Source organism: Micromesistius poutassou (genome assembly GCF_964030765.1).
Source record: "Micromesistius poutassou genome assembly, chromosome: 8".
Taxonomy (NCBI): domain Eukaryota; kingdom Metazoa; phylum Chordata; class Actinopteri; order Gadiformes; family Gadidae; genus Micromesistius; species Micromesistius poutassou.
The window spans coordinates 3,725,278-3,746,776 of record NC_140278.1 but is presented as its reverse complement, the minus strand read 5'-3'; the positions used below and the strand labels follow the sequence as shown (position 1 = coordinate 3,746,776).

General features: G+C 47.8%; 1 protein-coding gene across 1 annotated transcript in view; it reads right to left on the bottom strand.

Annotated features, from left to right (window-relative positions):
• Positions 1 to 21,499, bottom strand: part of LOC311351708 (CUB and sushi domain-containing protein 3-like) — a gene marked incomplete at its 5' end in the record, with an annotated part of 223,472 nt that overhangs the window by 131,500 nt on the left and 70,473 nt on the right. The window contains 9 exons of the mRNA XM_084471868.1: positions 367 to 483; positions 3,708 to 3,896; positions 11,292 to 11,479; positions 12,327 to 12,465; positions 13,654 to 13,848; positions 14,464 to 14,793; positions 16,322 to 16,504; positions 17,100 to 17,212; positions 17,492 to 17,595. Coding sequence (XP_084327994.1) covers positions 367 to 483; positions 3,708 to 3,896; positions 11,292 to 11,479; positions 12,327 to 12,465; positions 13,654 to 13,848; positions 14,464 to 14,793; positions 16,322 to 16,504; positions 17,100 to 17,212; positions 17,492 to 17,595 — 1,558 coding nt within the window. The remainder of the gene's footprint in view (positions 1 to 366; positions 484 to 3,707; positions 3,897 to 11,291; positions 11,480 to 12,326; positions 12,466 to 13,653; positions 13,849 to 14,463; positions 14,794 to 16,321; positions 16,505 to 17,099; positions 17,213 to 17,491; positions 17,596 to 21,499) is intronic.

Here is a 21,499-nt window from a genome sequence, read left to right as displayed (position 1 = left end):
ACGCGTCGGTGTGTGAATGAGTGTGTGAATGGGGTGAATGTTAGGTAATATTGTACAGCGCTTTGAGTGGCCACTGGTTAGAAAAGCACTGTATACTTTTTTTTTTTGTCGTAGGCAAGGCAAGGCAACTTTATTTATATAGCACTTTTCATACACAAGGCAGACTCAAAGTGCTTCGTAGTACATGCAAAGGATTAACCGCGGAGCCAAACAACAGCAACTACGTGATACCCCTGCTTCCGCGTCTATCGTGACCTTCTCAGGTTTCGCCCAGAGCGCTCCCTTCCACCCCGTCGCGGCGCGTCAGTCAGACGCAGAGGCTCGGGAATTGTGCCCAGGGTGAGAGAGACGTGGGTTGGGGTTTACCTTTGCCGTGGCTGACCTCCACGGTCCAGGTACAGTTGAGAGAGCTGGGGTAAAGCTCCGGGAAGCCTGGGGACAGGATGATACCGCCCGGGCCTCGGATGTCACCCCCGCACGACGCTGAGAGGGGGGAGAGGGGAGAGAGAGGGGGAGTGAGAGAGAGAGAGAGAGAGAGGAGAGAGAGAGAGAGAGAGAGAGAGAGAGAGAGAGAGAGAGAGAGAGAGAAGAGAAAGAGAGAACAACAAGGAGGGCGAGAGAGAGGGCAGAGAAGAGATCAGGCCAAGGTGATGCTGACATTGATGCATGGACACCACACTTTTATTTATTACACTCCTAAATAAATCAGGAGGGGTCTGTCTTTCTGCGTTCCTTCTCAAGGTTCCTTCCTTGATCACTGAGGGTTTTTCCTTGCCCTTTTGGGGGGGTGAGGGTTATGTCCGGGCGGTCATCAAATGGTGCCTGTGAATAAGCGTTTTGGGGGCCGATACCCGTGATCAGGTTTTCTTTTTTATAAAAGATACCTGAAATTTCTGCACAAATTGACGGTTAGTTCACTCAGACGACATTGAGCTAGGCCCTCTGCTAACCGTTTGTCTCAATACTATTGGTGGAGAGTGAATTCAAAAGGTTATTTTTGCGCACACACACACACACACACACACACACACACACACACACACACAATCGCCAGCCTGAAGCAGTAACTACTTTATATACACTTGCAACTCAACACTCTGTAGGGGGGGGGGGGGCAGATGTGGGCGGGGCCAGAGGTGGGCTGGGCCACAGCGGTGTCCCGCAGGTGAGACACTAACGTCCACCTGGCTCTGGAGGGATGACTGGTGACATATAGCGCTCTGACGGGGGGGGGGGGGGTCTTTATCTCATCACAATAAGTAATAAGATAGAGCCTGGGCCTCATAGGCCACAGGGGGCAGAGCAGGTTAATGCTATTTCCGCTTGAAGGTTAACCCGTCTAATTGGGTATTGTGCGTAAAAAAAACACGAGCTCTTTCCCGACGTTGTCGCGTTGGCGTGCCTAAAAAGGTCATCACGCATAAAGGGCGCCGTTTTGAGATAAAAAAAAACAGTGTTGAATAAATGAGATGCAGCGCGTTTGTTTTTCCTGGAGGCCCCGGACGTTTCCCTGAAGTTGGCAACAACTTATAAACACTCACGCTGGCTCGCGCTGCGATGAGACAGTTTTAGTTGACAAATATTGGAGAAACGGTGAACGCTTTAAAAAAGGAGGGAGAACGTTGGGAAATGCTAATGAGCTGGATCACAGAGGGGCCCCGGGGCTGCACAGCTGTATCAGACGCACACAGACACTGGAAGGCGCGTGTTGTATGCACGTGCATGCATGTGCTGACATGTGTGCATGCGCACACACACACACACACACACACACACACACGCATGCAAACACACACACAAACACATGCACACACACACTCCCAATCACCCTTAAAGCACATGGGAGCACACAAACACACACTCACGCATATGAAAACACGCACACACACACACACACACACGCACACACACACACAGACACAAACACAAACATCTAAACACACACACACACACACACACACACACAGGCACACACAGACATGCGCAACAAATGCGCAGACCTACAGACATGCGCAACAAACACACATACACAAAATACACATACATGTCACAGGCACACACACACACATCACATACACACACACACACACACACATATAAACACACACACGGACACACACCCTCTCCTTCCTTCCTTCCTTTCTCTCCTAGCACCCAAGGGCCCTCCAGCAGCACAACACATCAAGGCCTCCTGGATCCTTGCTCACCAACAAAATTATATCACATGTTTTATTAATGAGCTGAAATTACATAAAGTCATTAAAAGTGGATGAGTACACTCAGAGGTGGCGGCGTGCGGGGGAGGGGGGGGTGGGGGGGGTTGGGAGATGGGCGGAGGCGGTGGTCATGGCGACCGGGGGCCCCGGGCGTCGACACCTATAGGATGAGGACGCCGCCGGGCTTCAGTGCGAATCATCAGGCCTCTGAAGCGCGCTAGCACCCTCCCTACCCCTCCACCCTCCCTACCCCACCACCCTCCCTACCCCACCACCCCCCTACCCCACCCCCCCTTTAGCGCCTCCAGCTGTCTAGCCGCCCCCCCTCCCCCCAGTGCTCTTTGCGTTCCCTTGCGTCATTTGCCCGTTTCAGCAGCCCACCGCCATCGGACGGCATCGTTGGTTTGTATGTCTATTTACGGACCAAAAGCGCGCCGGCCCTTGTGGGCGTTTTTCCGAAAAAGCTGAAAAGGGTAAAAAAGCGTAAACAAGCCCAGAAATGAATGAATGTTTGGGTTGAATAAAAGAGAAGGGATTTGAGATTTAAAAACAAACTTATTTCTGTGGGAACGCACGAAGCAAACTTAATTGCAGCATGCTGCTTTTTTTTTTGGCGGAGACGACTCCGAAAACAACCTGGGTCGCTGGATCGGTTCAACGCCGATTTTGTTTATTTGTAAAAATTTGAAAAACGTGTTACTTTGCCAAGTTTCTGCTCTGAAAACAGTTGAGGTATAAGGGCCTCTGAGGGAGTGTTTCCCCGGTACCGACTGGACCGCGAAGTTTCCTTTAGTTTGGAAATAAAAACAACAGTAGAAACCGGCCCGAGCCATGGAATTAGCTTCCTGCAAAACATCAATTACTCTGCGTGCAAATCAAACGGCTCACTGAGAGACCGAGAGACGTACCGAGAGACAGAGAGACGTACCGAGAGACAGAGAGACATACTGAGAGACAGAGAGACGTACCGAGAGACAGAGAGACATACTGAAAGACAGAGAGACGTACCGAGAGACAGAGAGACGTACCGAGAGACAGAGAGACGTACTGAGAGACGTACCGAGAGACAGAGAGACGTACCGAGAGACAGAGAGACGTACCGAGAGACAGAGAGACGTACCGAGAGACAGAGAGACGTACCGAGAGACAGAGAGACGTACCGAGAGACGCCGCGGCATGCTTAATTTCCGATTAATTCAATCAATTACATCATCCGCCGAACATCAAAACTATCACGCCTGAATTACCACACTGGCACACGCTGGTTTGTACGCAAAGGATCATCAAACATTTGGGATCACAGCCCAACATCTCATTTTTTTTTTTATTCATCACGGCTCACAAAAACATAACATAAAAGTGGGCACTGGGTTGACCGTGAGTTAACCCCGTGCGTACCACGTGCAGTAGGGTGGAAAAAATATCCTTGTGAAAATCCCCGGGGGGCTCTACATGAAACAAACACACTGTGTGTCCGGGTCACAGACGCACCGTCACAGGTCGGCAGCGGGTTGCTCCAGAAGTGGTTCCTCTCGCACGCCAGCGCCTCTTCGTGACTCAGACGGTAGCCGGGCTCGCAGCGGTAGGTCACCGTGGCGCCGATGGACAGGTCGTGGCCCAGCCGCGCCCCGTTCACCGGGATGCCCGGGTCCATGCAGGAGTACGTGTCCAGGGTCACGACTGGAAGGGGAAAGATGATAGACGGTAGACGTTAAGGACAGAACTGGTTTGAGATGTTTGAGGGGGGTTATGATATGTTGGAGAGGGTTATGAGATGTTTGAGAGGGTTATGATATGTTAGAGAGGGTTATGATATGTTAGAGAGGGTTATGAGATGTTTGAGAGGGTTATGGGATGTTTGAGAGGGTTATAAGATGTTAGAGAGGGTTATGAGATGTTTGAGAGGGTTATGAGATGTTTGAGAGGGTTATGAAGTTATGAGGAAGAACGTAGAAGACAGAAGACGCTAAGGAATGGACTTGTTTGAGGTGGATGGCCGTGTCGAGTGAGTTATTTTGGTGTTTTGAATAATTGGACACACCCTTTATGGCAGGAATATTAAATGCATTTTAACGATGAACAATACAATAAATAGGGTGGCTTTGTCGAGCTGTGCATGTGACCGTACTGGGTTTCCTGGATGTGGGATGGTGAGCAAGGATGGGGTGTTTAAAGATCATTTTTTATGCAATAGTTAATAAAGACTCACGATAAGGACAACATTTGCTCTATATGATTAATGTGATGCACTTGACTGATTGTAAACAAAGGTCCTAATTGTTTAAATGTTATTTCATTCTTCATAAACTCAGCATCAGTGTAACTAATTAAATAAATTACATGTGTTCCTACGATTCCAGAAACCATAAAACTTCTCGGCCTCATTAATTCAGAAAAGACAAAATGCTGACAGGACCAGCGATGCCATTACAGAGATAATGACAGGGGTAGGTTAAGGATCCAAGTTGAATGCATAATGAAGAGCCTCAAAGTCAGACTGCTGTTTTGACTTAAGCTTGGCTTTAATAATTCACCAACACAGCGATGTCTGAATAAAAAAAGAAAAACAAGACAAGGCCGCAGTTGTTGGTTTAATAGTGAGATGCGCCCAGGACGTGTCTAACTGCAGTGATATCTGGCTGTTTCTCTAACAAAAGTACGCTTCCACAGCAGGTACATAAATACTCCCTGTGGCCAGAGGAGGTCAAGAGGTTCAAGTGAAGGCGGAATGGAGAAGCTAACCTCTGTGTCCATCTCTACAGTGTTTCGCGTCACTTGAATGCATTCTGCAACGGTTCTGTCAGACAGCAGGAGGGGAGAGCTTGCTTTGTTATCATGGTAGAAATAGGAAAAATGTTGTACTTTAAACTTTAAACCATTCTCTACAATAGACCAGTGTTCCAGAATAATGGTTGAACGACCAGGATGTGAAAGGTGGGGGAATCCACCACATCTATGATGTCCTACCAGACAGCACATCAATATAAACCCAACTGAGGTCAAGCTCTTACAAACCCAGTTCACCGAAGATGGGATTCACATTTCATCTGAAAAACATCGCGAATGAGGCAATTTGAGGCAATGTTCAGCCATTTTAAAAAGACATTTTGAAAACGTCTATTTAAGGAAATCTATAAATGTTTGTGTGAGTGGGAGCACATGTGTCAAGGATCTTCATGACTGTGTGGCATATTGAAAAGATATAGACACGTGGTGTAAAGCAGTGGTTCTCATTTGGTCCAGCCTCGGTCAGGACCCAAAATATAAATAATGTTACTGCAATAATATAATAATGTTCAATAATATAATTATATTATTGCAGCAACCAGTAAAGTCCTAAAGACCCAAGAGCTAAACTCAATAAAATAGTAAGCCATTGAAACATAAGTTAATTCATGAGCTTCCCTCTAAAAAGTAAGGTTTGGCATACGCTCTGTGACTCACTGAGAATACAGAGCCCCACGTATTTGTTGGGAACCCCCAGTTGAGAATAACTGGTTTAACTGGCACGTTGTTTCTGCCACCAGTAGTAGCCAATACCAGGAGGCTTATTTACTAAAGTGGATTCTACAACAAGCAGTCTCTGCTAACATCCTCCGACTGAATAAAAGCTGACCGTGTTTCAAGCATCATAATAATCACACGGCGTTTTTGACAGATGCGTTGACGTGGCTTAAGGCTCGATGCTTCTGCCACCAGCAGCTGGTACCGGCGCGCTCACCGCGCGCGTGGAGTCCTCAGCCGGCGGTCTGGGCTCACACCTCGGACTGAATAAACGTCTAACAGGGCTGAGAGCTGATCACTGGAGGGTGACCTCATGTCCTGCCAAGCAGAGTAAGTTTGAAATTGGAGCGATTCGTCGCTGGAGCAAAGAAAGGCCGGTTTGGGTCCAGTCCAGACTGGCTCGATAAGTTATCTGAGGAACACGCCCCTTTTTCTTCCCACCACACACCAAGCTCCTCAAATCAGTGAAGTCATCTATTATTCCGTAATTAGAATAACCGTGATTACGACAAGGGGGCGAGTAATTGCTAAAGAAACCGATTTTTGATATTGACGTAAAGAAATAAATCTGGGCTTGATTATTTATATATTATCTATGTATGTGTATATATATATAATCCAGCCCAGATTTATTTCTTAGCAATCACTCGCCCCTTGTTATAATCACACTTATTCCCATAGATATATATGTGGAAACTATATATGGATTTTGAGGAGGCACTAATTGATGACTAACACACTAATTATACGTAAATTAAGCACACCTGTCAAAAGGAGAGTTTACGCATACCACTGACACAACAGAAGCGATCTAAAGCAACCGCCAACTATCATTATAAAGAATCATGAAATCTATATGCAGTACAAAGAGATGTTGAATATTATGCACACACACACACACACACACACACACACACACACACACACAAACACACACACAGAAATACACCCATTTAAAAGAAATTATGACATGTATAGGAGCCGAACGTTCAGTTTGACCCCTATCTAAATGCATAATTCAATCAAACTCTCTGCAGTAGTTTCCTGTGATTGACACGGGCAAAGTGTCAGCACGCAGAACGCCAGTCTATAGTGGGCTGTCACTCCAACATCGGCAGCTGTGCTCAGCAGGGCTCCAGGTTAGGGCTGCTGCCGTCGCCCCCGTTCCGTCCCCCTACCCCCTGCGGATACACAGGGCCCTCCAAAGAGAAAAAGCTCACTTTCGACGTCCTCAGAAAACGTTGCAAGAAAACAAAACCTGGACGACAAAAGCAACCAAAGCATACTTTTTATTTTACAAACTATAAACATGGCCCATTTTCTCTCAATCAGAGTGCAAGTTCGTCCTTTATCCTCTATATTCTTATTATATTCCGACCCATACAGTCCAGAGCAGCCCTTCTTGTTATTGTGCAAATTATGTGGGCACTCCCCCCCCAAGCAGTTGAGCCACCAGATGATAACGCCCAATTGTGAGTCTAACGTTATCGCGTGGTTATTGCTTTTTGATCGCCTCATCACCAAAAGAGAAAATCCCCACGAGAGCCGATATGAGGAAACATATTAAGAAGCAGACACTGGCAGGCTTCATTATGTTAATAACATGGATCTAATAACTGATGAGTGACAGCGCCATTCATGATGGGCCGACACTGTGAAATAAAAAAAACGGTTCAATCCGATGCAATACTGTTCCTCCAGGTTATGTTAATCCAGGTGTGTTCATGGCTGTGTGTGTGTGTGTGTGTGTGTGTGTGTGTGTGTGTGTGTGTGTGTGTGTGTGTGTGTGTGTGTGTGTGTCCCCCCAACCCAAAACATTTGACGCAAGCCTATATACATGCATTATATAAACCGTGAAACTGACTCCAGTGAATGTTTACTAGCTGTTCCCTGGCCCTCGGTCTCGCTCCATTGCAACCTTGTCAGCACAACACAAAAGCCCTGATTGGACGCATGCAGACGCATCCTCTCTCTGTCTGCTTCCACCAGATCTCCTCCTCTTGACTTGACACCCACAACAAATTTACACTCGTCTATATTAGCGTGGAAACCGTGGGGAGGGAAACTCCCGAGTAGTGCTCGATTTGTGTGTTTCGAGTATTAGTATACGTATATTCCAGAGCCTTTTTGCCCTTTTAGCCCTTTTTTTTCACCGAAAACCGAAAAAAAAACATTGAAAGTCAAACTGCAAACGCGAGCCCTGCCTCTCTCTAGGCGCACGGACGGGAACAGCTTCTTAATTGCTTTTAATTTAAATATCCAAATGATACCTTTGAAATAACTCCACATTAGCGGAGCACGGCAGCCATTAGGATGCTAAGCGGGACTTGAGAGCGAGACTTGCACCTAAATGCTTTTTAAGATGTGTGCTAAATCACGGAAGGCGCCGAGTGTAACCATATGCTCTAACGTTACGGGGCTAATGACGAGTCGGGGAAAAGACAAACAGCCGCGATGATCAAGCACGCCCGTGTCTGAGGTGATATTTCCCTCAAAGACATCAGCATGGGGGAATCACCCCGGACCAGGGATTAAACTAAGACCTACCCCCCCCCACACACACACACACACACACACACACACACACACACACACACACACACACACACACACACACACACACACACACACACACACACACACACACACACACACACACACACAAAACACTGTCCTCTGGCCCTATAATAAATCAGGGCCTGTCAGGGCCTGGAGTATCTTTTGGTTCCGGGGGAGTGACAGCCATATACAGCCGCTGTAAGTCACTGGAGGAGCTTAAAGTACCAAATCCTTCAGCTGCCAGACACGGGTCGCCCTGACGGTTGATATTAGGGGTTTGAAGGGGGGCTGGGTGAGGGGGCGAGGGGGCGAGGGGGGGTCAGGCGTTTTAATAGACAGCCCCACACACAGACAGCACTCCCCCCTTGTTTTCTGAGTGCGTCCTGGCTCCTTAAAGCCGGTCTTCTTCTGGAAGTGAGAGAGCCGGCTGTGATTCCAACCCCCCCCTGCGGTGTGCACGCTGTGGTGCCGAGACACAGGGAGGAGATAGGAGGAGACTCAGCGAGGCGAGCGGTGAGGACACCGCCCCTCCGCCGCTGGACCGCGGGGCTCGTGATTCAGCACAGAGAGACGATGGAGTGCAGGAGGACAGGAGGACGTCATTATCTCCACAGATCATGGCCAGTGTGAACAGCATTCAATTACTGCCTTTGTTAAGGGGGAAACAAACCCTCAAACAGGGAGTTGGACTCTTCCTTCATAAGCCCCGGCGCCGATTCTCTTTCTCCTTGGTAATGATTGTCTTTGTGAAGTGATGAATCCGTTTCGTTTTTCCCAGGACTTGATTCAGCTGTTTTCTGTCCCTGGGATAATGCGTATCCTTGGCAGAAGTCTCCATTCAATAGCCTATTGTTACCGCGATTCAACCGGAATTTTTTAATTTCCCTCCCCCTCCATACTTGGCCATCCCTTCCCACACAAACTGCCCTGCCAACAGTGGGCTTTGGAGACTTTCTGCTGAATCTTCAATAGAGCCCCCCCCCAAACAATGCGGTTAACTTCTTCGCATGCCTAAATACCGGTCTGTATCACTAGGCCATGGTTCGTGATGGTTCGTGAGATGGTGAATCCTCTCAGCCTCACTCAGCAACATGAACCTCTGTCTGGTGGTTCCTCCACACTTCCCTTAACACTACAAGGGCCCTATTTTAACGGCCTGAAACGCAAGTATGAAACGCGAAACGCAAGTAGCTTTGTGGGCGGATCTCTGACGCTGTTGCTATTATACCGGCGGATAAATGAGTCTTGTGCCCGACGCAAAACTAAAATGGGTTGGTCTGAAACCCGTAGCGGTGCGTAACGTGCAATAAACCAATGAGAGTTCCATATCCCATCCCCTTTAAGAGCCAGCGCATTTTTCTTGATGAGTTGATATTTTGACAGCGCGTTTGCATTCTCCACTGAGACAGATGCATGACCACATGAATTTCAAACTTCAAATGGCTCGGTTTATGGCCCAATAATAGGCCTAATTCACACATGGAATGGAAAGACAACTTAACACATACATGGTATGCGGTCCTGTGGCCGCAACTGTGAGTCTATTTAATGATCTGCGGCAATACATTAACAAACATAATTTGTTACCAGTATTGTATACATTATCGTTATCAACTTGTGTTCATAATAAGTATGTGTCCCCCCGTTAATATACATCGCCATGGACTGTATTATGCATTACGTGTTCAGTTTGCGTGTGTTTAAACAGACACTCACTCGCTTATTATTATTATTATTTAACGCATGGCATAGCCTACTACAGTGTTCATTCATGCAGCCCCTATGGAAAATTTTTTTTTCCACAATCCATATGCTATTTCTATGCAGTTTCACACATATGAACAATCTTTGACATCATAATATTTCAATTAGGCTAATCGTTTGCATGTTCGTGCTGTGTATAGCCTACGTGTGTGAAAGCTTGTTGCAGTTCCGACCTGCGGCACGTCAAAATGGCAACACCAACTGCGCTATCCACTAGGGCATTTAGACCAGGTATTTTCCGGACCAATTGCTGGCGCAATTGCTTTTTGGATCAATAGCACCAAGTATCATTTGCGCCGGGACACGCCTCTCCAGGCGCAAGTGTAGTGGCGCGAGTTTGCTGCGGGGGAAAAATGCAGCTTTGCGCCGCATGCAAACTAGCAACGACACATGCGCCGGTGTAGAAAGTAAATTGTGCTGGATGCAAGATAGGGCCTGAAGTGTCACTAAGCAACATTAACCGCTATCTGATGGTGGAACGCGAAGGTGGACTTCCAAAAAAGAAACATTTATTACAGTGAGGCTATGTCCATGAACACATCAGCAGTGGTTGGTGGCGTGCTGTGTGAGGCGCGGCCGTTGGACCCCTGCCTGCCTACTAATGGCGGAGATTAAACACGTAGATCAACGCCTTCACGGTGGAGAACGCAGCACATTACACTCGACTTTTTTCGTGAGCTGAGCAGGGCTGAGCACCTCTCGAAACTCAGTCGCGCGCCGCGCGTTTCGACTGCGAGCGAAACGCCGGTGCGCTCGCTGTTGTTATCATCGTTCTATTATCTCAAATGAGTTTCAGCGTTCTGGGTTTGTTTTGGCGGGTTTTTCCGGGGCATTCTGTAGAAAACATATTAGCCTAACGAGGACGTCGCCGTTTTTTCAACGCGACCCCATCTAAAAGGGCCCCCCTATTCATCATAAATAATGGCCCCACTCGCAATTACCTCGCTAGAACCGATATTCCTGCTGCTAATGAATAAAGCCACGGCTGTCACAGTCGTCGCTATGTTTTTTTTTCCACAGATGAATCCATTTTGTGTTGTGTTGTAATAGTGAGCTGCTTTTAATGTCGTTACCGGAGAGTACCTGGCCATTACTATGAACTTGGGTTAATATTTATCCAAATTAAATAGAAATGTGTGTGATCTGTGGAACCCTCTTCGGCAATTAGTCACCTTTTTAAAATTGAGCTGAAAAGGCTGGCGAAATATCAGCGACGTTTCAGCGCACATGCTCAAAGTGTCTCCTCACCTTCGTAGAAGATCTTGAAGCCGCTGTTGGAGCGGCTGTTGTCAGTGGTGAAGAGCAGGTACAGGAAGTTGCCGCTGCTGAACAGGAACTGAGGAACGTGGGTGCCGTTGAATGAGCCAATCAGAGGGGAGAGAAGGTTGGGTCCATCATGCACTTCCAGGAAGTCATAACTGAGCTCGGTCTGGAACCTGAAATGAAGGTAAAACATGAAACAGAACGAGAATATCAAAATGGTTACATTCATTATTTACATAACACACTTTGTTTAAGTCTCTACAAGTGATCACACACACACACACACACACACACACACACACACACACAGACAGACACACACACACTTAGCAAGTTGTCTCACAATTCTAACTAGCTGGAGGGGGGAAGAGATCTGGCCATCAATATTTCATAAACCTTGGTATCAGCAGTCAATATCGCAGCGAATATCGACAGTTGCTGTTTAAGGACTTTCTTCTAAAAGAGAAAGAACAACATATAAACTTATAATTTTTTTTAATAATATATATATATATATATATATACATATTTTCAATTTGTTTTATGTACACACACATCCACACACACACACACACAAATACACACATTTGAACAAAATGATAGCATGTATAGGAGCAGAACGTCAAGTTTGGTGCCCCTATCCAAATGCACAATTCCAGTAGTTTCCTGTGATTGACACGGGCAAAGTGTCAGCAAAGTGTAAAGGGCAGATTATGGTCCCACATTCACGCAACGCAATGACCCCGCATACGCTTCGACACAGTCATGAACCTGTTATGGTTCTGCGTCGGGTTTTAGTGAGCGGACCAATCACAGCCCTTGCGGCTGCGACGCCTCGACGGAAGGTTACCATTTCTTTGGGAGGCGCACGTCAGGCTCTTGCTGTGGACGCAAGGAGGGTCTCCGCTTTACACCTACACACACACACACACACACACACACACACACACACACACACACACACACACACAGACCCACACACTGGTCCAAACCCTTACGGATCGCACCACTCCTCCGTACCTGTCAAAGCTGATCTTGACAGAGCGTCCCGCCTCCGTCTCGATGACCCACTCGCAGCTCAGGGAGTCTTTGTAGTATCCGGGCCAGCCGGGGGACAGCAGCACGCCCGAGGGCCCCGAGTAGTGGCCCCCGCACGGAGCTGCATGCAAGAAGGGGAGGAGGAGGAGGAGGAGGAGGAGCAGACACAGAGGTAGCGCAGTGAGGTGCAGCAACACAACGTAATATACTTCTTCACCGGGAAACCAGGAACGGAGGGGGGGAAGGAGACGTTTACAAAGGAGGAAAGAGAGCGAGAGAGAGAGGAGAGAGAGAGAGAGAGAGAAAAGAGAGAGAGAGAGAGAGAGAGAGAGAGAGAGAGAGAGAGAGAGAGAGAGAGAGAGAGAGAAAAGAGAGAGAGAGAGAGAGAGGAGGATGGGATATGGGGAGTGGGGATAAAAGATGGTAGAGGAGAAAAAAAAAGGGGTGAAAATGCACAATGGAGAGTGATTGGGTGGAGAGAGAAGGAGTTTATGGAAGGGAAGATGAGATGGGTGGGGAGAATAGAGACGGGTGGAGGGAAGAGGGGTAAAAAGGCAGAGATTAGGGAGAGAAGAGTTGGAGGATAAAGGGACAATCGGGAGGGAAGCAGGGATGCAATTTGGGAGGCAAATGAGGAGAAAAAAAAAACGTGGAGCAGGTCGAAGTAAATTAAAAGAGGGGCGGTCCCGGCCCGTCCAGAGACCGTAAACAAGGCAGCGAGCGTGGGGCCAAAACAGGTAGAGAGATGGAGGGAGGATGATAAATAAACATAGCAGACACTGAAATAAAAACACATTAAGCAACAGAAGGATTTTTAGCAACCGCAAGAAACTTTAACAGCAAGATTAACTGCTGGCCATCAAATTATAATATGTCCCATAAAAAAAAAAAAAATCAAGGATAATATAATCAAATTAAATATGATCTTCTGTCTATATCAGCAGTATTACAAAGTGTTCATCAGTTCTGTTTTGTGGCATATTCCAGACTGCTATGATTACATTACGGAATGGTGTTGCTCACTTAACCAGCACTCAGGCAATGGTTGACACAGAATTAATTAGCTTATTAATCGGTCACAATAAATCAGTCCTATGTTTTATGGCTAATCGTTTTTTTTTATGAAGCTCTGTGATGTTTAGCATCCTCGTGGGACGCCATGTTAACCGGTCCCAGTTTCCCCGTCCCCGTCTCTCCCACCAAACTACGGTGAACCAGTGAGCGACTGGGGGTCCGGGGGGGGGGTGGGGGTGGGGCTGATGATGAGGAGCCCGCGGTGGGGGGGGGGGGGGGGGGGGGGGAAGAGTACCTTCACACTTGGGGATGAGGCCGCTCCACATGGCCTTGCCCTCGGCCAGCTGGCAGGTGATGGTGTCGGCTCCCTGGGTCTTGATGAAGCCTTCCTCACACACCACCGCGATGGAGCTGCCCAGCTGGAAGCTGTCTCCGAAACGGCGGGCGTTGATGGGCACGCCGGGATCGGGGCACTCGTTGTGCCCAAACGCTGGGGTGGAGGAGGGGGGGGGGGGGGGGGGGGGGGGGGGACGGGAGGAGGAGAGGAGAGGAGAGGAGGAGAGATGAGCTGAGATTACGCAACCTGCAGGGGAATGGCTCTTTCTGTGATTCAGCATTTTGGGATTTCTTTGGAGGGAGAAAAATGTTTTCGGCTGGGATCGTCTTTGACCACAGGCTACGGTTCCCCTCTCGTACCTGTGAAGATGACATCAGGTACCTTAGGTTATATACGTTTAACCTAAGGTACCTACGTACCTAAGGAGAAAATAACAGCTACTTTAGCTTATATACATAAATCCTGTACTGCTTGTCGTGGGGCTTAACTTTCAACCATTACTGTATATTTGTATAAATGTAAATAAGGACCTGGTCAGCGAGGGGAATAATCTTATTACGGTGAATGTGTTCCTGTCGGAAACTTGGCTTTTGTGTCGTTAATTCTTTCGAATATTCAACAATATTAGCGCAACACACACACACACACACACACACACACACACACACACACACACACACACACACACACACACACACACACACACACACACACACACACACACACACACACACACACACGCACGCGCGCGACGGCGCTTCAACATACTGCTGTAGGTGATGTTGAACCCGCGGCCCGACATGGAGTGGTCCGCCTGGAACTCCAGCTGCAGGACGTTGCTGTTGGACGTCAGGTGGGAGGGCACCTCCGCCCCGGAGTAGCGGCCCAGCATGGTGGCGCCCGACTGGTCGCCGCCGTCCTTGATGGTGAGGAAGTCGTAGGGCGGCTCCAGGTCGAAGTCGTTGAAGGCCAGGTGGATGCGGGAGCCCGGCTCCGAGATGATGAGCCACACGCAGTTGAGGTTGTTGCCGTAGCCCTCGGGGTAGTCCGGGGACAGCACCGTGCCCATGGCCGCCGTGAAGTTGGAGAAACACGGAACTGGAGGGGGGGGGGGAGGGGGGGGTTGGGGGGGTGGAGGGAAGAAGACCGGGAGGAGAGATAAGAAAAGAGGGTGGGAAGAGAGACGGAGAGAAACGGTACGAAAAAAAATTCAATTTTTTGAAACATGCGTTGCCAATTTTTATTTATTCTAGAAATAGAATATATAAGTTGGAAGAACACGGAAGTGGGGAACGACAGGGAGGAGAGAGAAGAGGGAATCCTTGCTGAGAAGGTCCAGGACAAAGACACAGCAGGGGTCGAAAGGAATCCACGCTTTTACTTTGAGTGTGTCCTGATTGCAGGGTTATCGCCTTTAAATGGGTCATATTATAACACCAGGTGTGAGTGTGATTAGCCGTTACAAGCCGTTTTTGAAAATCTGCCCCTTCTGGTAAATGGTAAATGGACTGCATTTTTATAGCGCATTTTTTGGATCCAGTGGCCACCCAAAGCGCTTTACAATATTGCCTGCCATTCACCCATTCATACCCACATTCACACACCGACAGCGGCGTCAGCCATGCCAGGCGTCAGCCAGCTCGTCGGGAGCAGTTAGGGTTAGGTGCCTTGCTGGCTTGTAATGGCTAATCACGCTCACACCTGGTGGCATAATATGTCACCTTTAAGTATTAAGTGAACTGACGGTGGGAGGTAGATTAGATTCAACATTTGGAGTTTAGAGTGAAGACCGAGAGAGATGGAAAACAAAAACTGTGTCAATGTTTTCAAACACACATTGCCAAGTTTCCTTTCGGGACAATGAATAATACGAAAATATGTTGAAGCGACGCGTCTAAACTCCCCGGGTTCGTGTTTTTGGAGTGCTACACGGAGCAAACTGAAGCGTGAAGAACAATGACAAGAGAGCAGCATCACACTTGCCACAGCAGTGGAGCAAACCACAGTGTCCTCATGGCAGCCACACAGTTCCAGTGGAGTGGTACGATACGACACAACAACTCTCCAACACTGAAACACTTCCAGTCATGGGCCAACAGGTCAGGGCACGGCCAAGCGAAAGACGGGAGGGAGGGACGATTCTTGTTTTGGATGGTTGTGCTCAAGAATATCAATGGACGGGTGTGGGCAGCTCGGCTGAGCTCAGGGGGTAGAGTGGGTTGCAACGGGAAGGTTGCTGGTTTGATACCTAAGCGTTGCCATGAGCAAGAAACCTCACCCTAGATGATCCCGACGAGCTGGCTGTCGCCTTGCATGGCTGACTCCGCCCTAAATGTGTGTATATGTGTGTGTGTAACACCTGCACGGCTGACTCCGCCGTGTATCTATGTGTATGAATGGTTGTGAGTCAGTTTAGATAAAAGCGCTGAATGCTAAATGCAAATGTGAACTTGTGAAAACAAGTATGTCAAAGTGCTATTTAAACACATACGTCTCTGTGTTATCCATTCACACATCCAGGCAACATCTCAATCAAAGCACATCCCCCCCCCCCCCCCCCCCCCCCCCACAGATAATTGCTTTAACATTTGCGTTGGCATCAGAGCGCGGTGCCGTCTCCACTCACATATGCAGATGGGGATGTTAGCGGACCACTGATTGTTGTTCTGGCACGTGATGGTTCTCTCGCCGATCAGCTCGAAGCCAAACTGGCATTCGAAGCGGAGGATGTCCCCGTTCAGAAAGCCTCCGCCCTCCTTGTAGCCGTAGAGTGGAGTGCCCGGGTCACCGCAGCTCTCCTTGTCAATCTCTGCGGTGGGGGGGGGGGGGGGGGGGGGGGAGGCCAGACAGAACATTAGAGGAGGAGGAGGGGGGGGGGGGGGGGGGGGGGCAGGGAAATGGAAATGTGTCTAATACAGGGGGAGGGATCCGTAGCGTTTGAGTATATGCGGTGAGGTCATCTTTATCTTTAGGAGTGCAGGAGTCTAATCCCCTCGGCTCCGGAAAGGAGTTTTTTGAAAGTACGGCTGCTTTTCACAGCGGAAGGTGACGGATGGATGGGCGGACGGATGAGAGAAAGACAGACAGACTGACGGATAGAGAGACAGACAGAGAGGCCGACAGAAGGACTGACAGAACGACAGAAGGAGGGATGCCAAAGACTGACGGACAGACAGTGAGAAAGAATGATGACAAAGATTGAGAGACAGACAGACAGACAGACAGACAGACAAAGAATAATGACAGATAGACAGACAGACTGACAAACCGACAGAGAGAAGGATGACGGGAGGATGACAGAAAGACAAGAGCGCAAGAAAAAAATGAAAGAAGGAAAGGACAGGTTGGACCGGCTGCACGCAGCGACAGCAGAGCAGCTGTGCGGTCTATGCCGGGTAGCGTACCCTTGTAGTTGATCTTGAATCCGATGGAGCCCACGCTCTCATCAGACTGGAGATGGAGCCACATCTGATGGGATAAGCTGACAATCAGGTCAGGAACAAAGCTTCCGGTCAACCTGCAGGGAAGGTCCGTCACAAAGACACAGCAGGGGTTGAAAAGAGATCCACGCTTTTATTTTGAATGTGTCCTGATTGCAGCGTTATCTATATTGAAGTATTAAGTGAACTGACGGTGGGAGGTAGATTAGATTCAACAGGAGATATTGTAAGATATTCAAGTTATTTCTGTGAGTATGACGTTAAAACATGCCTTCATTTTAATGCATTTCTTTTTAATTCGACCATTCAAATGGTGGTTTGAGGCCCGTGTGATGTGTTGAATGTGAACTACTTACACTTGAATGACCGTCTTAGAATCTCCAACCTCCCCTCCGTCTCCGATGGTCAGCGAATCATAGCCGATCTCCAGATCAAAGTCCTCAAAGTTGATCTGGATAACCTGTGAGAAGGTTTCACATCAAATCAGAATACTATTAAACTAAATATTAATCTCCTTTGCTTTAATATCGTGGCTTAAATTTCCTGACATAAAATATCTTTATTACATTTTAAGTATCCCCTCACCAAACTTTGCAAGTTCAGCATTAATTCAAAATGATCCTAGATACGATATTTTAATCACCGGCATTTATGTATGAGATTCAACACATACAAACAGCTAATCATTTCCATAAGCCGTCCTTGGAGAGAAGATGTCTGCCAAAAAGCTGAACTGTGGCTGAGGCGAGTGTATTTAGACAGAATATGCATATTTTACATATTACTTACATATTATAAACAGGCAAGCGACCGCGATAATTAACAGGCACGCGACCGCCCGCGACCACCTGAGATCAGACAACGCAACACAATCCCTCCTCTGGTCCCTTCACCTGCCCCTCCACGATCTCATCAACTCTGATGCGTTTCCATGCATTCAGGCACATTCAGACCCTCAATGAATAATGCAGACGCTATAACTATATCTCAGAGAGGCGAGCAGAATGAGAGGAAGTCAGGAGCCAAACGCCTAGCACAATTCCTCCTGCAACACATCTATTGCTTTGGCAAGAGAGTGAAGCATACTGTGTTTCCCTGCCATAACCGCCGCAACACCCCCCCCCCTGCATCCAAAGGGCACCACAAACAATCGTCAGAGGGGAAATGAACAAATTGACAGTGGCATGACTTCACATTCGTTTTGGAGGCAGAAATCAAATATTGAGACACAATCACAGTCAGATGGAATTTTAGAGTCTCTGTTGACCAAAAATAATTGCCTGTTCACGTACTGCGCTTATAAATCTTTGTCAGCTGCCGCCGCTGCCCCGTTTCCTTTCCCTGCATTCTCTCCTCCAAGTCCACATAAAACCAGAAAATTAAAGCCTGCTCCGTGATTATGTTGGCAGCGGTTGCAAACACTTCCAATGAGGGAAACAAGGGTGGCCCGACGGCAGCCATAGACGAAATGTTTTATAGTAGAATCCATCCCTGCCCAAACACAGGATTTACCCAAACACGGGATCATCTCCGACACGCACCGCGCCATGCTGCTGCACATATTGACACCGGCAGCAAATGGAAAAAGACTACGGTTTAGACGGTTTAGTCGCTATCTTCTATCTGTCCACAGAAAAGCCAAAGTGTTTGTAATTCACCTACAAAGATGATTACCATAATAATAGTCTGACCAAAATATCGGATCGACTCAACAATCTGGGATTTATTTTCATCATCTGGTTAACGTTTCTTTCTTTCGGTTGGCACTCTCCCGCCATTGTGAGAGCCCAATGAGCGCCAGTGGGTTGTTATTATTAGCAGTGAGCTGACACCACAGTGAACACGGCCGGCTGTATAGCACCCCGATAGGAGTGATAGGGGCCAGATGTTTTGTGGAAGAAGATAATTAGCATTAGGTGAACAGCTTTGACCTCTTCACTTTGGGGGACTGTGTGATCACATTCAATCACCGCCTCCCTCCACAACACTTCCCCGCGACGAGGACACCGGCCAACCAAGCGCCTGCCAATAGCAGCAGTCTGTCGATAATGAAAGTGAAAGTGATTATGCACCACTGCGAATGAATGTTGTTCCGATGGCAACCAAACAACGGAGCGGACACACACTTGTATAGTATCCTGTTGAACCTCGATCCCTGCCCAAAAGTATCTGGCAAGTATTAAAGGTCTCATATTATACCACCAGGTGTGAGTGTGATTAGCCATTACAAGCCATTTTGAAAATCTGCCCCTAGTGACACCCAGTGTCCACCCAGATGTGTGCTGGATAGATCAGTCTACCAGCCTACCCAGTGGACTGTAGCAAAACGTTGCTCATCTATCCGTCATACATCTAGGTGGACACGCCCACTTGTGATGTCACTAAAACACAGGAAGAGGCATATTTTCAAAACGGCTTGCAGCGGCTAATCACACTCACATACCTGGTGGTATAATATGGGAACATTAATGCAGCCATTAAAAGATAGACCGTGAAGATCAACTATGCTGGAGGAGGCACCTACTTTCCGAAGAGAAATGTATCACAGGTGAGAGTTATAGGGTCGTAGTTCGGCCGTTCAGCGACTATAAAAAGAAAGAAGCGCGATACATTTACATTATATGCTAATTGCCGAGGAGCTAATATGCTCACTCATTGGTAGTAGAATGGTTCCTTTAACCTTCTGTGACTCACACTATCCTGGGATTTCCACTACAACCGCACTAATTTATCACTGCAACGAAAATCCTGCCCTTGTAAATAACATGCAGATTCTTGTGCAGCGAAACTTTACAGCGAGCTATAAAGGTTTTTACATGCCGCCGGCTATTAGCATTTGGAGGTCGGTTGCAGTCAAATGACGACCCTCCCCAAATTGTCGATTACAGGAGATTAATATACTTGGTCCTTAACACATTTACATTTAGGGCATTAGGCAGATGCTTTTATCCAAAGCGACTTATAATAAGTACATTTGTCAGAAGAAGGATAAGGATGTTAGAAACAAGTGCCAAGCACTAACAATTGCTAGGTTAACCCATTCCACATATACAAGTACTTTTTTTTTTAACACAACAGTTGCATTTAAACGCTAACAATGGTTTTCAATATGGAGAGATGCAGCAGGAGCCGGGCCAGAGGATCCAATAACACCTCCAGCTTCCATCCATCCTGCTCCATTACCCAGGTAGCCCATGCTGCTTAAGGTCTGTAAGGCAGAACTAACGCCACCGCAACACACGGCCCAGAGCCCTCCAGCGAAGCGGTCGCTGCGTCACCTCAGTGGTCTCAAGAATTTCAGCGTGGCTGTGTGTTACACAACCCACGCTTGTGCTCAGAACAACCAGAACGCTTCAGATTGCCGGGCTCATTGTAACTGTCTGAATTCGAGGCGGGTTAGATATTGTCTCCATTCCAATCTGCACTTGCGGCCTCACAACAAAATGGCATATCAGTTTTTCCTAAAATATTCTAAAGCTGTGGTGCTTAGGTGTGTGTGAGGTGCATTACGTTGATGTGTGTGTGTGCACGGTGCTAGTGTGTGTGTGTGTGTGTGTGTGTGTGTGTGTGTGTGTGTGTGTGTGTGCACGGTGCTGACGTGCACGGGCAGAGGGAGGTTTAAGGTTGATCAGGGACTGCAGTAGGTTTCGGCTGCAAGCGTTCCAACAGAAACGGTAAAAGCAACACAGCCTAACAAGAAACAGCATGCAAGCTCACTATGGGCTCAAGCTAAATCTCTTTTGCATTAACGTCAGCGTGTACAGTTTCCAGTCGGCAATTTATAGCCAAACCAACTTCTAGGTTTAATTAAACTGTTGCTTCTGTTCTTCACAATCAAATATATAGGCTGTGTTCTGTTATGAAGTCACCTTTCTCTTAAAGGTGCCATGACATGCCACCAGGTGTGGTGTAGCCATTACAAGCCGTTTTGGAAATCTACCCCTTATGACATCACAAGTGGGCGTGTCCACCTAGATGTGTGCTGGATAGATCAGTCTACCAGCCTACCCAGTGGACCGTAGCAAACGTTGCTCATCTATCCGTCACACGTCTAGGTGGACACGCCCGCCTGTGATGTCATAAGGGGCAGATTTCCAAAACGGCTTGTAACGGCTAATCACACCACACCAATAGAAGCCGGGTCGTCCACAGACGTGTCTGAGCCAACGTGTCTCCAGTCCCACGTTGTCAGATATTAAAACAGTCATGTCATGGCACCTTTAAATACAGGGTTGGCAATTTGGATAACTCAGCCAGAGGAAGCCACTCCCCCAAACAAATGATTAGCTTGCTAGCTTTAGCAGTGGGTCTGCCGATCCGTGTGGAATACTCGGGTTAGGCACGGTGAGTGCCTGGGTTGAGTG